Below are 12159 nucleotides of genomic sequence, written 5' to 3' on the forward strand. Positions count from 1 at the left end.
CATTTATGGATTAGGATGCTGAGATTTAGGGATATAGTAAGCAAATTGTTCACTTCCACAAATTAGACATAGTGTCAGAGCTGGAATTTGAAGCCAAGTCTTCTGGCCACAGAACACCTCCTCTTTGTCACTCTATTTTGTGATCCCTCCAGGCCTACAGAATTGAAAGGAAGAGTTTTGCCACCATCCTGGATCTCATGCAAAAATATGCTGTGTTCTTCATCCACCTTAGGGCCTGGGCTTTGTGTTACTTCACCACTTGTGGAAATGAAAATGTACCAAAACAACTATTACCGCTGCACAGTGGCCTGTCTTTGGGAAGGGGAAAGTTTTTTGAGTATGAGGAATACAAGTGTTTGGTCACGTAACCAAGCAAAACCAACTGTGCTGGCGCAGCAGTGTTAATTCTGACTAACCAAACTAATAAGGCATAAACTAGCAGAGGAATACAGAAAGCAATAGCGTGTAATTTCAGGTTGAATGGATTTGTAACACCAAACTCTGATTGGGAGTTGTGTTTTATTCTCTTTTTTATTAATGTTGGGCATAATTTTAGTATAAATTTGAGAGGAGATTACAAAATGGTAAAAAAGTGTTTTTTACAGGCCATTGAGACTCATTTGATCCGCAAGTCTAGCAGCGGACTAACTTACATCGCGGAGTGGAAAGGGGGCCTCTTGGAGCACAAGATGGGCCACCTGACCTGCTTTGCAGGAGGCATGTTCGCACTCGGGGCTGATGGAGCTCCCGAAGGCATGGCCCAACACTACCTTGAACTCGGGGCTGAAATTGCCCGTACCTGTCATGAATCATATAATCGAACATGTGAGTACATGTTATTCTTCACTTACAGCCTATTCCCACATGCTTTGATTTCATGCAGTTTTGTCATTGCTGCCATCAAAAGACTGTCCACTCTGCCTGTGAAACTTGATGATCGTGATTAATGTCATAAAGGAATATATATTTTTATTTTAAAAGGCAATGATTTTCTACCTGGAAATATCTACCTTTAGTTTGCCAAGAAACAAAACTCCAGGCCATAAAGAGTTAAAGCCAGCCTAAATTACTGACTTCTGCTTTTGCTAATAACACTGGGCAAGGGTCTGTATCTCCCTGCAAAGAGAAACTTAGCATTGTATTAACCATTGTTAATCTTCTCCACATCCCCCATGAAATAGATCATGAATCCCACTCCCGTCTTATAAAATACGAATTTGCAACATAAAGTATAAATAACTGGCCTTTTGTAGCAAAATTACTTAGGATTGTCAACCACTAAGTTTCTGGCTAACTCAAATGGTATTTCATGGTGCCTTGCACCTGCCTGGTGGGTGCTTAGTAAATGGGGGTTAAAAGAAAAAAAAATAAATTGTTACTGTTTTCTAAAATGGACTCTTTTAGATGACTAAATGTTTTAAGTATATGGGTTTTATATATTACATGATGTTTATAACTCTTTTTTAAAACTGACCACTTTGACATCTCTCTTCAGTGTTGTTAAAGTACAGTCAGACCTTTGTATCCCTGGGTTCCACAACTGCAGATCAGAAATGTTCCCCAAAAAATGGATGGTTCTGTCTGTACTGAACATTTATAGAGTTTTTGTTCTTTATTCCCTAAACAATACAATATAACACCTAGTTACATAACATTTACACTGTATTAAGTATTAAAGTAAACTGCTGATTATTTAAAGTATATGGGAGGATATACCTGGGTTGTATGCAAATACTTTGCCATTTTATATAAGGGACTCAAGGATCCATGGATTTTGTTATCCTCGGAGGGCCCTGGAACCAGTCCCCCACAGATCCTGAGGGATGACTGTACTTTCTAGTTTTATTTAACTTATTGACTGTAAGCACCGTCCAGGACAATAACCCTTATTCATTCATTCCATGTTCTTTAGTTATGAAACTGGGACCAGAAGCTTTCAGATTTGATGGTGGTGTTGAAGCCATTGCTACAAGACAAAATGAAAAATACTACATCTTACGGCCAGAAGTTATGGAGACTTACATGTATATGTGGAGACTGACTCATGATCCAAAGTACAGGAAATGGGCCTGGGAAGCTGTAGAGGTGATGTTTTAATTTGCATGTTTCTTATAGATAAATGTCATAGTAAAAAATGTTCAGCTGATACCTATAAATCAGGCTTATCAACTTTTCTATAATTTTTAAAGCTTCGACCAGGATTTTTTCTATATCCCTGGCTTCAGCTTTGCTTTGTATAACATTGATATAGATATACCTACTGATAGACTTAGATATTGAAGGAGATGACTAGAAAAGTATAGTCTAAAATTAAGTTCCCATTAATACAAAAATGATGATCTCTTAATTCCACCTAAGGGTTATTGGCAGCTTGGGGATATTCACCTCTGTCTGTTTCAATAAACACTTCATGTGTTTTTCTGTCTTTGAGCTTTAAAATGCTAGTATATGCTTTTACTTAGAGTAAATAGCTACTTAGATCTAACTTTTAGAAAGCACTTATAGAAGAATTACTTTGTATAAGGATATTCCTTCACCAGTCTCAGGTTTCTTGGAATATCTGTAAGCTTTCCACCTGCCCAGGGTGTTGTTTTCATTGTCTGTCACCTCTTGGGTCTCTTCCTGCCCAGGATGGTGTATCTCCTTCCTAAACTAATCTAGTGAATGCTTTGTGTGCAGAATGCCTGACGAGGCACCCTGCAGGATACGCATCTAACAATGTCTGTCTAATTGTAAGAGTTATTATTCCGCAAGGAGTGGAAGGGAATTCAGGGGATAAGAACAAGCAAATGCTTTAATTACACTGTCATTCTCTACCACTCTTTGTTAGAAAGTTAGCTATCTTTAAAAACTGTCCATGAGGAATGACTTCTCTCAGGAAATCTAAAGTGAATATTGCCTTTGGTAAAATTTAACTAATATCTTAGAAAGCCATCGGTGAATCTTGCTTATTATCCTCTTCATTTAGTATGGGTCTTCTTATTAATCATCAGTCATTTTAAATAACAGCAGTTCTCTAGGCCTCTTTGAGGGGGCAGTTTTATTACATTTAATCAGTAGTCATTGTAATTTCTTTACATTTCTGTTTTTTTCCTCTGGAAAAAAATGTTAAAATTGAGGCTTTTCTAAACTTTGATGATAGGAATTGTTTTGATCTTTAATTGGCCAGCAAATGAATTGAATATCAGTTTAGGTTGAGAATATCAGGAATAATGTATTCCATCAAATCTAAAACACGATAGTAAGAAGCATCATTGTTTTATATACCACTAAGAAAAATAACACTGCGAATTAAATTATGACATCCATTTTATAGATGTTAGAATGTGCAAAATGTATGGCCGAGAAGGGATAAAAAATGGGAGGTAAGCAAATTCGTATTGCAAGGTAGACAGGGTGCTTTGGTTTGCTCTGTTCTTCGGGAGGTTGGTTGTTTATGGGATCATAAGGTTGGTTTATGTGTTATGATTTTTATTTCTTGTCAACCCTTTAACATAATATGACATGAAATCATTTCCCTGTGTCACAACACTGAGGTCTCAATTTTGGGGACGCCCCCAGTAACCTCTGCTAGAACCTGAGCTATAGTGGTGAGCAAGGAGTGCTGTAGGATCTTGCATTTTTTAAACCAGAAAAACTGGGACTTCGAAGGCATGGCCGCACATTTCCCCCGCCCCCATGGCCTCCTGTATTTCAGCAGCAGCCCCGCATATGCTGGCAGCTCTCACCTCCAGCACTTGGCTGGAAACCATGTCAGGAAAAGAAGGTGGAAGAGCTTTCCCTAGCCAGCTGGCTGTGGTCTGGGAAGTGCTGGGGAATTAATGGCTGTCAACCAAGGAGGTTTTGGAGTTGATGGATAACTATCCCAGTCTTCTTTCTTTCAAGAATCATTCTGGAATGCATGTTACATGGTTCTTCAGAGGGTTTCTAGCAGGAGTGAGCCTCGTTGCACACAGTCGTAACTTAGTATTGGCTCTTCTGTCCCTGTTTTGCTCTTCCCACTTGCCCACTTCCTGATATCACCTCCCTGATAGACTTCCTGCATCCTGCGTCCAACCCTTGTCTCATGCTTTATTTTTAAGGGAACCCAAACTAAAACATAGGGGGTCTTCAAAATCACCTCTTTCAGCTTTCTACTTAAAGACAAGACTCCCTTCCAAATCTTTGCAAGATAGCTGTTCTTCATCAACGCAAGCACTTCCCAGCAAAGGGGAATGTATCACCTAATAAAGTAACTCATTCCAATTGGTAATGGTTGAAGGTGTTAGAAAGTTACTTATTTTGAAGCCACAATTTACAATGTTCTGTGCTCTGGGGGTACCAGAGGAAAAAAATCTCTCCCTTCTACATTTCAGCTCCCCAGTTATCTGAAGACAGCACGTTCTGCCATCTCTTCCTTTCCTCATCCATCATTTCCCTTGAATTTCTTCTCCTGACCTGGTTTCCAGCTGTGGTCTTTTAGGGCTGAGCAGTGTGTCTCAAAAACCTCTCTTCCTCTCTTAGCAGTGTGATTTTTCACAGCTTATGGTCCAACTTGTTCTTTTAGTAGATTTATATTTAAAAAAAAACAAAAATTGCCAGCACTTTGGGAGGCTGAGGTGGGTGGATCACGAGATCAGGAGATCGAGAACATCCTGGCTAACACGGTGAAACCCCATCTCTACTAAAAATACAAAAAAAAATTATCCAGGCGTGGTGGCGGGTGCCTGTAGTCCTAGCTACTTGGGAGGCTGAGGCAGAAGAATGGCATGAACCCGGGAGGTGGAGCTTGCAGTGAGCCAAGATCATGCCACTGCACTCCAACCTGAGTGACAGAGCAAGACTCCATCTCCAAAAAAAAAAAAAACTGGCTTATATTGAAATTATGGTCAGTGTTAGCTTCTCCATTCGCTATCGCTGAGTCACATCTCCTTTGCACTGTACTTTTTCACCCATACTTTCAGTTTGTAAAGTATTTGTAAGCCATCTTCCTATCTTCTAACAAAGCACTCCCTTCCCAGCCTTCTTTCACTGATACACTTGAGAAACCTGCTTTCTGTGTCGTAAATTTCTACTAATAATGTCAAATAAGATATGAAAAGGTATATAATCCAGCACTACAACACTAGGGAGTTCTTTTGTGGGTTAACAGCACTCCATTAATCACAGGTGTTCAAGCACTTGTGAGTCTGCCTGACAGAAATAATGTTTAATATTATTAATATAATTATAATATAGAAATAATATTTAACTGATATTTATTTTGCTTTTTCTCAAAAATGTCACGAAGGCCAAGCGTGGTAGCTCAAGCCTATAATCCCAGCATGTTGGGAGGCCGAGGTGGGAGGATGGCTCGAGGATAGGAGTTTGAGATCAGCCTGGGCAACAAGTCATCACCCTGTCTCTACAACGTTTAAAAATTAGCTCATCATGGTGGCACACTCCTATAGTCCCTAGCTACTCAGGAGGCTGAGGAGGGAGGACCACTTGAGCCCAGGAGTTCAAGATTATGGTGAGCTAAGATTTCATCGCTGCACCCCAGCCTGGGCAACAGAGCGAGACTCTATCGAAAAAAAAAAAAAAAAAAATGAGAAACTGACAGATTCCTTCCAGTTAAACATCTGATAATTTACAGCATGAGCTTTATCGGAATATTAATTATATGTATATATTCACAGATTATATAATGTCTCAGCTGATCTACAGTAAAGGGTAAAGCCTTACATAGGGATTTGCAATTTTTTTGACTTTGGGGGGGTTTTTTTGTAATTTCAGGTTTTTTGGTGTTTTTTTGCACAGACATTTTTCTTTGCTCTTCTAAACCTAACCTTTTCCACTCAGACATTTCCACTCTCAGAAAGTGACTTCTCTTCCTCCTTCCTACTCCTGCCTCCCCAGGCTTCATCCTGTTTCCAAACCCTCTTTGATTTGTTCAAGGTGCCTGATTCTCTGTGTTCTACCCTTCGGTTCAGACCACACTCACACAGACAGCCTTACTCCATGGATCAGCCAATTATATATCTGGTAGACAAGAGAATACTCTTCTGTCCTCTGACTTAGAATTTAACTCATGATGCTTGCTATTTTCTTACCCATCATCCCGTGTTTAGAGTGCCAGTCACTATAAACATTCTCATATCCTGTTCTCTGCTATTAGCACATCCCAGTAACATAGGATCACTAATAATAATTACTAACAATTACTAATAATTTCCTCAAAACCAAGGTGGTCCCTATGCCTAGAGGCTGAGAGTCCCAAGAACAGATTGTAGTACAATGATGATCTGGTTAGACTTAGCCATACAAACACGTGACAACGTCCACTGTTGAGATGCTGATAGAATCAGGGCTGTTGTAAGGGCCCAGGAAAGCTGCTTGTCCCCAGCTTCACATTCCTAAAGTCTTAAAATCTAGACTTTTGTGTAAGGGGAGAGGGGTGGGTCTTTGGTGCTTTTCCTTAAAAAAATTTTTTTTTTTTTATTTACCAAAAACTTTAAAAACTGAAAGTGGCTGGGCCTCTCTAAACCTCTGGAGGCCCTTGTTATTGTCTAAGCATTTCTTCATTTTGTTTCATTCTCACTTACAACCCCATGTTGAGAAGGAAGATGCTGCCTGGGACATGGAGTCTCTGGGGCCACTGATAAGGGGGGTCTCAAGCTGGAACTTGGTCCACCACTCAAAATTTTTGACTGTGTTCATGAATACTATAGCTTACCTCAAGAGGACTTGTGGGGAACAAGAATGAGAGGGTGAACTAGAAAGAAAGGTGATTAGGCATTGTCTACCCCAAAAGCAACTCCTTTAACAAAAGAAGGAGCTTAGAGCAGTTTCCATAGGAAGGGGGAGTGGCTATTTATCATGGCTGGCCCTATCATTAGCTCATCACCAAAAAACCTCAAGGGAACAAAGGTTTTGGGATTAAAATCTGTTTAAAGAAATATCTGGAAATGGGGTTGCCCATAAAAAGCTTGCCCATTTTTTCTAAATTCTGATTTTTTTTTCCTTTTTTTAACTAATAATTTTTGGCTTACTCTATGTATCTGGTATTTGAGTTTTTGTCAAAAAAAAAAAGGAGGAAAGAAAAAATAATAGGACTTGAAAGTTTCTTCACGCTCCTCCTCCATTTGATGCACTGTCTGGAACTTAGAATGTAATCAAAGCATCTGTTTTTAAGTTGATTGGTCTTATTTTCTTGGGGGCTTTTTAAAAGTGTGAAATCATGAGGCATTTTCTTTATTTTCTTTATTCATGTGGCCTTCTGGTCAGATTCTCTTTAACCAGGTAATTAAATTCTTCTCCTCATAGTCTCTGCTCTCTGCCTTCTGTCCTCCAGCCCTGATGTGAAAAATCAATAACCTCATTATCAGTATCTGTAGATGGGAGCTGAGCTCTCAGTGCAGCATCTCTGCTCATGACAATCCATGGCTGGTATTTACTTTCCCTCGCCTCTTTTCTGGGCTCTACATTCTTAGAGCCTTATTTTCCTCCAAAATCCTTTCTAGCCAGAGAAGATTTTTCTCAACTAATAAGGCAAGGTCTGTGCTTTCCATCTTCTTGGTAGTTGGATTAAATGGGAGAAAAATGGGGTACAATTGTACATGTAAAAAAAAAAAAGAGGGACAGAACTAGGATCCACAGGGGAAAACGAAAAAGTGAAAAATGACATGAGAAACTAAGAGTAAGTATATCTTGTTTATATTTTCTTTATTTCACTATAAAATATATTAGAGTTTTAGTCTTAAAGTTTATTATTTTTGTCTATAGTCAATAAATTAGAACCAGATTGCAGATGGCCATTTTTGTACAATGGAAATTTTTATTTGACCATATAATTAATAGGATTAGTAGGATGTGATGAGCAGAAAATAACTTCCCTAGAAATGAATATGCCTGGTAACTAGCAGAGCAGCAAATGTAATTTCAAAATATTAACAGCACAGGAAAAAAAAAACTCAAAATGAATTAAAGACTTAAATATAAGACCTAAAACCATAAAACTCCTAGGAGAAAACAGTGAGGGAAAAGCTCCTTGACACTGAGCTTGGCAATGATTTTTTGGATTTGACCCAAAAACACAGGCAACAAAAGCAAACATAAACACACGAAACTATATCAAACTAAAACGTTTCCTTACAGCAAAGGAAAACAATCAACTAAACAAAACACAACAAAAATGTGTGCAAACCATATATCTGATAAGGGGTTACTATCCAAAATATTAAGGAACTTACAATTCAGTAGCAGAAAAACAACCTGATTTTAAAATAGGCAAAGGACCTGAAGAGACATTTTTCCAAAGAAGACGTACAGATGGCCAGTAATGAAAAGATGTTCAACATCACAAATCATCAGGGAAATGCAAATCAGAACCACAGTAAGATATCACCTCATACCTTTTTAAATGGCTGTTATCAAAAATTCAAGAGATAGTCAGTCTTGGTGAGGATGCAGAATAAAGGGAACCTTTGTACACTGGTGGTGGCAGTGAAAATTGATATAGCCATTGTAGAAAACAGTATGGCGGTTTCTCAAAAAATTAAAAATAGAGCTGCCATATGATCCAGCAATCCTAATTCTTGGTGTATATCCACAGAAGATGATGTATATCCACATCAGAAGATGATGTATATCCACCACAGCAGATGGTGTATATCCACAGAAGAAGTGTATATCAAAACATCACATTGAACACCTTCCAGTATATACTATTTGTATTTGTCATACATCGGTAAAGCTGGAAAAAGGTTAAAGAAAAATAGAAACAAACAAAAGAAAGAAAGTGGGCTCTGGAAGGGAAAAGAAAACACAAACAGCAGTCATCTTAGTGGTAACCAACAAAGTGGAAGGCAGGTTGGTTTAGGTTGTTACCTAAACATTCATCCTCACACTGCCCAACCCATCTGTTTTCCAAATATTCATTAAATTCAGACAACTACAGAAATGTAGGATCATTTCTCTCTAGAGAGTTGTCAGTGGAGTCATCCCATCTTCTTCCATACTAGACTAAAAAAAAAAAAAAAACCATGTATTTTAGGAATAGATTCCAGCCACATGTCTCTCACTGTCTTTCATTTCTTCTTTTAGCTCTGTTACCAGTATCACTGATTAGTACCTTACAATCAATTTTCAAAAACTCGGATATTCCGATTATAGTAGCAGCTGATTTTGTTCCAATACAGTTTCTCAACCAGTGGTTTATGATCCCAGTTGACATTAGCAATCTCTCCAAACTAGGGGTCCGCAAACTCTTTCTGTTAAGGGCCAGACAATATCAGGCTTGGGGGACAGCCAGCCAGTCTCTTTTGCATCTACTTAGCTCTATCATTATAGTACAAAAACAGCCACAGACAATATTTAAACAACATGGCTGTGGTTTAATAAAAGTTTATTTACAAAAATAAATAGTGGACTGGATTTAGCCTGTAGTTCATACTTTGCTAAACCCTGCTCTAGACCATAGGAGGAATTGGTAAAAATCAATGAAAAATTTTTCCAAAACTAAAGGCAGAAGTGTTTCAAATTAGGTAAGATATGTTGTCCATATGTTCTGTGACTTCATTTTTGATTTACATTTAGTTTATGGTTTTAAATTTTTTTACCTAAAACTCTAACACACTTTGATTTAATTTGAATCCAATTTGTAAAAAATAAATTTTGGCTGGGCACAGTGGCTCATGTCTATAATCCCAACTCTTTGGGAAGCTGAGGCAAGCAGATCGCTTGAGCCCAGGAGTTTGAGACAAGCCTGGGCAACATGGCAAAACCCCATCTCTACAAAAAATTAGCCAGGCATGGTGGCACATGCCTGTGGTCCCAGCTACTTGGGAAGCTGTGGCAGGAGAATCACCTGAGCCCAAGAGGTAGAGGCTGCAGTGAACCATGACGGTACCACTGTACTCCGCCCAGGCAACAGAGTGAGGCCCTGTCTCAAAAAAATAAAAAATAAAAAGTTTTATCTGAACTTGACAGTCTAATAATAAAAATTAGTGACAATCAGCTTATTAAAATGTGACCATTTTTTTCCCCTCCTCTTTGTAATTTAGGCCTTGGAAAACCATTGCAGAGTGAATGGAGGCTATTCAGGCCTAAGGGATGTTTACCTTCTTCATGAGAGTTATGATGATGTGCAGCAGAGTTTCTTCCTGGCAGAGACATTGAAGTAGGTAAAAATTATTCTAAAACCATGTGGCTAAGGTACCTGGACAGATCTTTGTAGATGTCTTTTATCATGAACACATTCAAGTAATATCAAGTATGACTGATTCAGAATATCAGTCATGGCTATAATTGCAGGCGTATTCTCAATAACTAGGTTCAGTGACTTGGTACTGCTAACACCAAAGCACTGAGTAGCTTCTTTACCCCATGTTAGTGAGTATAACCCCTCAGGGTTTTGTTGATATATTTGACTCTTGTCCATGTTTCTCGGTAAGATGAATGGAGACATTGATGTGGTTTTTGCTGTGTGTTTGTGGTTTCACTGCCTGCCTAGTCTCTTGGGCCTCATATACTTATGTTTCTCTCACCAGATATTTGTACCTAATATTTTCTGACGATGATCTTCTTCCACTGGAGCATTGGATCTTCAATAGCGAAGCACATCTTCTCCCTATCCTCCCTAAAGAAAAAAAGGAAGTTGAAATCAGAGAGGAATAAAAAGACATTTTATATTTTACTCTGCTCCATTCCCTTCACTGCATACCTTAATAATTCCTTTTCTGGTAATCAGGCACATGATGAACTTTGATTAGTAGGTCTGTAATTAAGTTCTTAAATTGTTTTGCAGTCTTTTGTGTTTATTATCATAAGTATAGGTGGACCTAAATTCCTTATCATATCCTTTATTATTCAGCCAGTGTATCCACCAGTTTTTTGTTTGTTTTTAAGTAACCTATTATCTCTGGAGTTCATGAAGGTGTAATACCATTTTTATTAAACTGAGTAGAACGGTATAGCAATGATCTCTTAATTACAATTTGATTTGACTGCAAAACTTTTTCCTCCTCTAAGAGGAGATGATGTCTGCTTTAAGCTGTAATGTTTTGCCATGTTGCAAAAAGCCATAATAATAAAGTATAAAAAAAGCTTTTTCCTTTTCAATTTCATGTTAATCTGGTTTGTCTGTCCACCAGAGACAGATCTTCTAACTGTGACAGCCTCTTTATGCAGGTCTATCATTATTTGATAGAATGTCTTCTAAAATACTTCACTCACATTATAATTCAAATTAGAAAGTCATTCCAAAAGGATCATCTCATGTTGACCTCATTTCATCGGAACTGCAGTGTATTTTTGTTGCTTAATTATATTAGTGTTTTCTATTTTGTAAATGTGTCCTTTAATTTTACTGTACTGCCCTGTGTCAGTTCTGGATTATATATTGGTTAATTTCTTCCATTCCCTACTACATAGAGAGGTGAGCTCTCAAATTTTGCAGAGCTCTGCTATCACTGAATTACATTTTTCTAAAGAAAATAGTATAATTTAATGGATTAGCTTTTGTGTTTAACTGAATATGTGAAGAAATTGGGTCTCTCTAAAGAGAGGGTATTTCTTTTTTTTTTTTTTTTTTTTAGGCAGAGTCTTGCTCTGTCGCCCAGACTGGAGTGCAGTGGCGCTATCTCGGCTCACTGCAACCTCCACCTCCTGGGTTCATGCCATTCTCCTGCCTCAGCATCCCAAGTAGCTGGGACTACAGGTGCCCGCCACCACGCCCGGCTAATTTTTTGTGTTTTTAGCAGAGATGGGATGGGGTTTCACCTTGTTAGTCAGGATGGTCTCGATCTCCTGACCTCATGATCCGCCCACCTCGGCCTCCCAAAGTGCTGGGATTACAGGCTTGAGCCACCACGCCCGGCCAAGAAAGGGTATTTCATATGGCTTTTAGTTCCATTTGTTTGTATTTCATCTTGATTTTTTTTCTTGGGAAAATAAAGCATTCTATTTGGTTCAGATTTCTCAGATTTGAAAAAGGCTCTATCTCAAATGTAGTAGTAAATTATTTCCTTTCAGTTTGTGAAAGCAGGATTTGACTCTGAAGGAAGCTTTGCCAGTTTTGCTTATTCATGATCAATCAAGGAAAATGTAATACATTTTAGGCCAAATAAGAATATAGCATATTTAGTATGGTTATATTCAACATAGAGATCACAACTTAGAAGAAATATAAAGAAATGGCCA

General features: G+C 38.3%; 1 protein-coding gene and 1 long non-coding RNA gene across 2 annotated transcripts in view; one reads left to right on the forward strand and one right to left on the reverse strand.

Moving 5' to 3' along the window:
* Positions 1-11527, forward strand: part of MAN1A1 (mannosidase, alpha, class 1A, member 1) — a 166967-nt gene extending 155440 nt beyond the window's left edge. The window contains exons 10-13 of the mRNA XM_011942954.1: positions 606-825; positions 1913-2085; positions 10023-10138; positions 10509-11527. Coding sequence (XP_011798344.1) covers positions 606-825; positions 1913-2085; positions 10023-10138; positions 10509-10635 — 636 coding nt within the window. The 3' untranslated portion in view covers positions 10636-11527. The remainder of the gene's footprint in view (positions 1-605; positions 826-1912; positions 2086-10022; positions 10139-10508) is intronic.
* LOC105512487 lies at positions 7786-10599 on the reverse strand. The gene is made up of 2 exons (XR_001001862.1): positions 10506-10599; positions 7786-8982 (listed from the first exon to the last, which is right to left on the reverse strand). It is a non-coding gene; the product is annotated as an uncharacterized LOC105512487 (long non-coding RNA).
* Positions 11528-12159: the final 632 nt, after the last annotated feature.

Source organism: Colobus angolensis, unplaced genomic scaffold (assembly GCF_000951035.1).
Source record: "Colobus angolensis palliatus isolate OR3802 unplaced genomic scaffold, Cang.pa_1.0 Scaffold213, whole genome shotgun sequence".
NCBI classification, from domain to species: Eukaryota; Metazoa; Chordata; class Mammalia; order Primates; family Cercopithecidae; genus Colobus; species Colobus angolensis.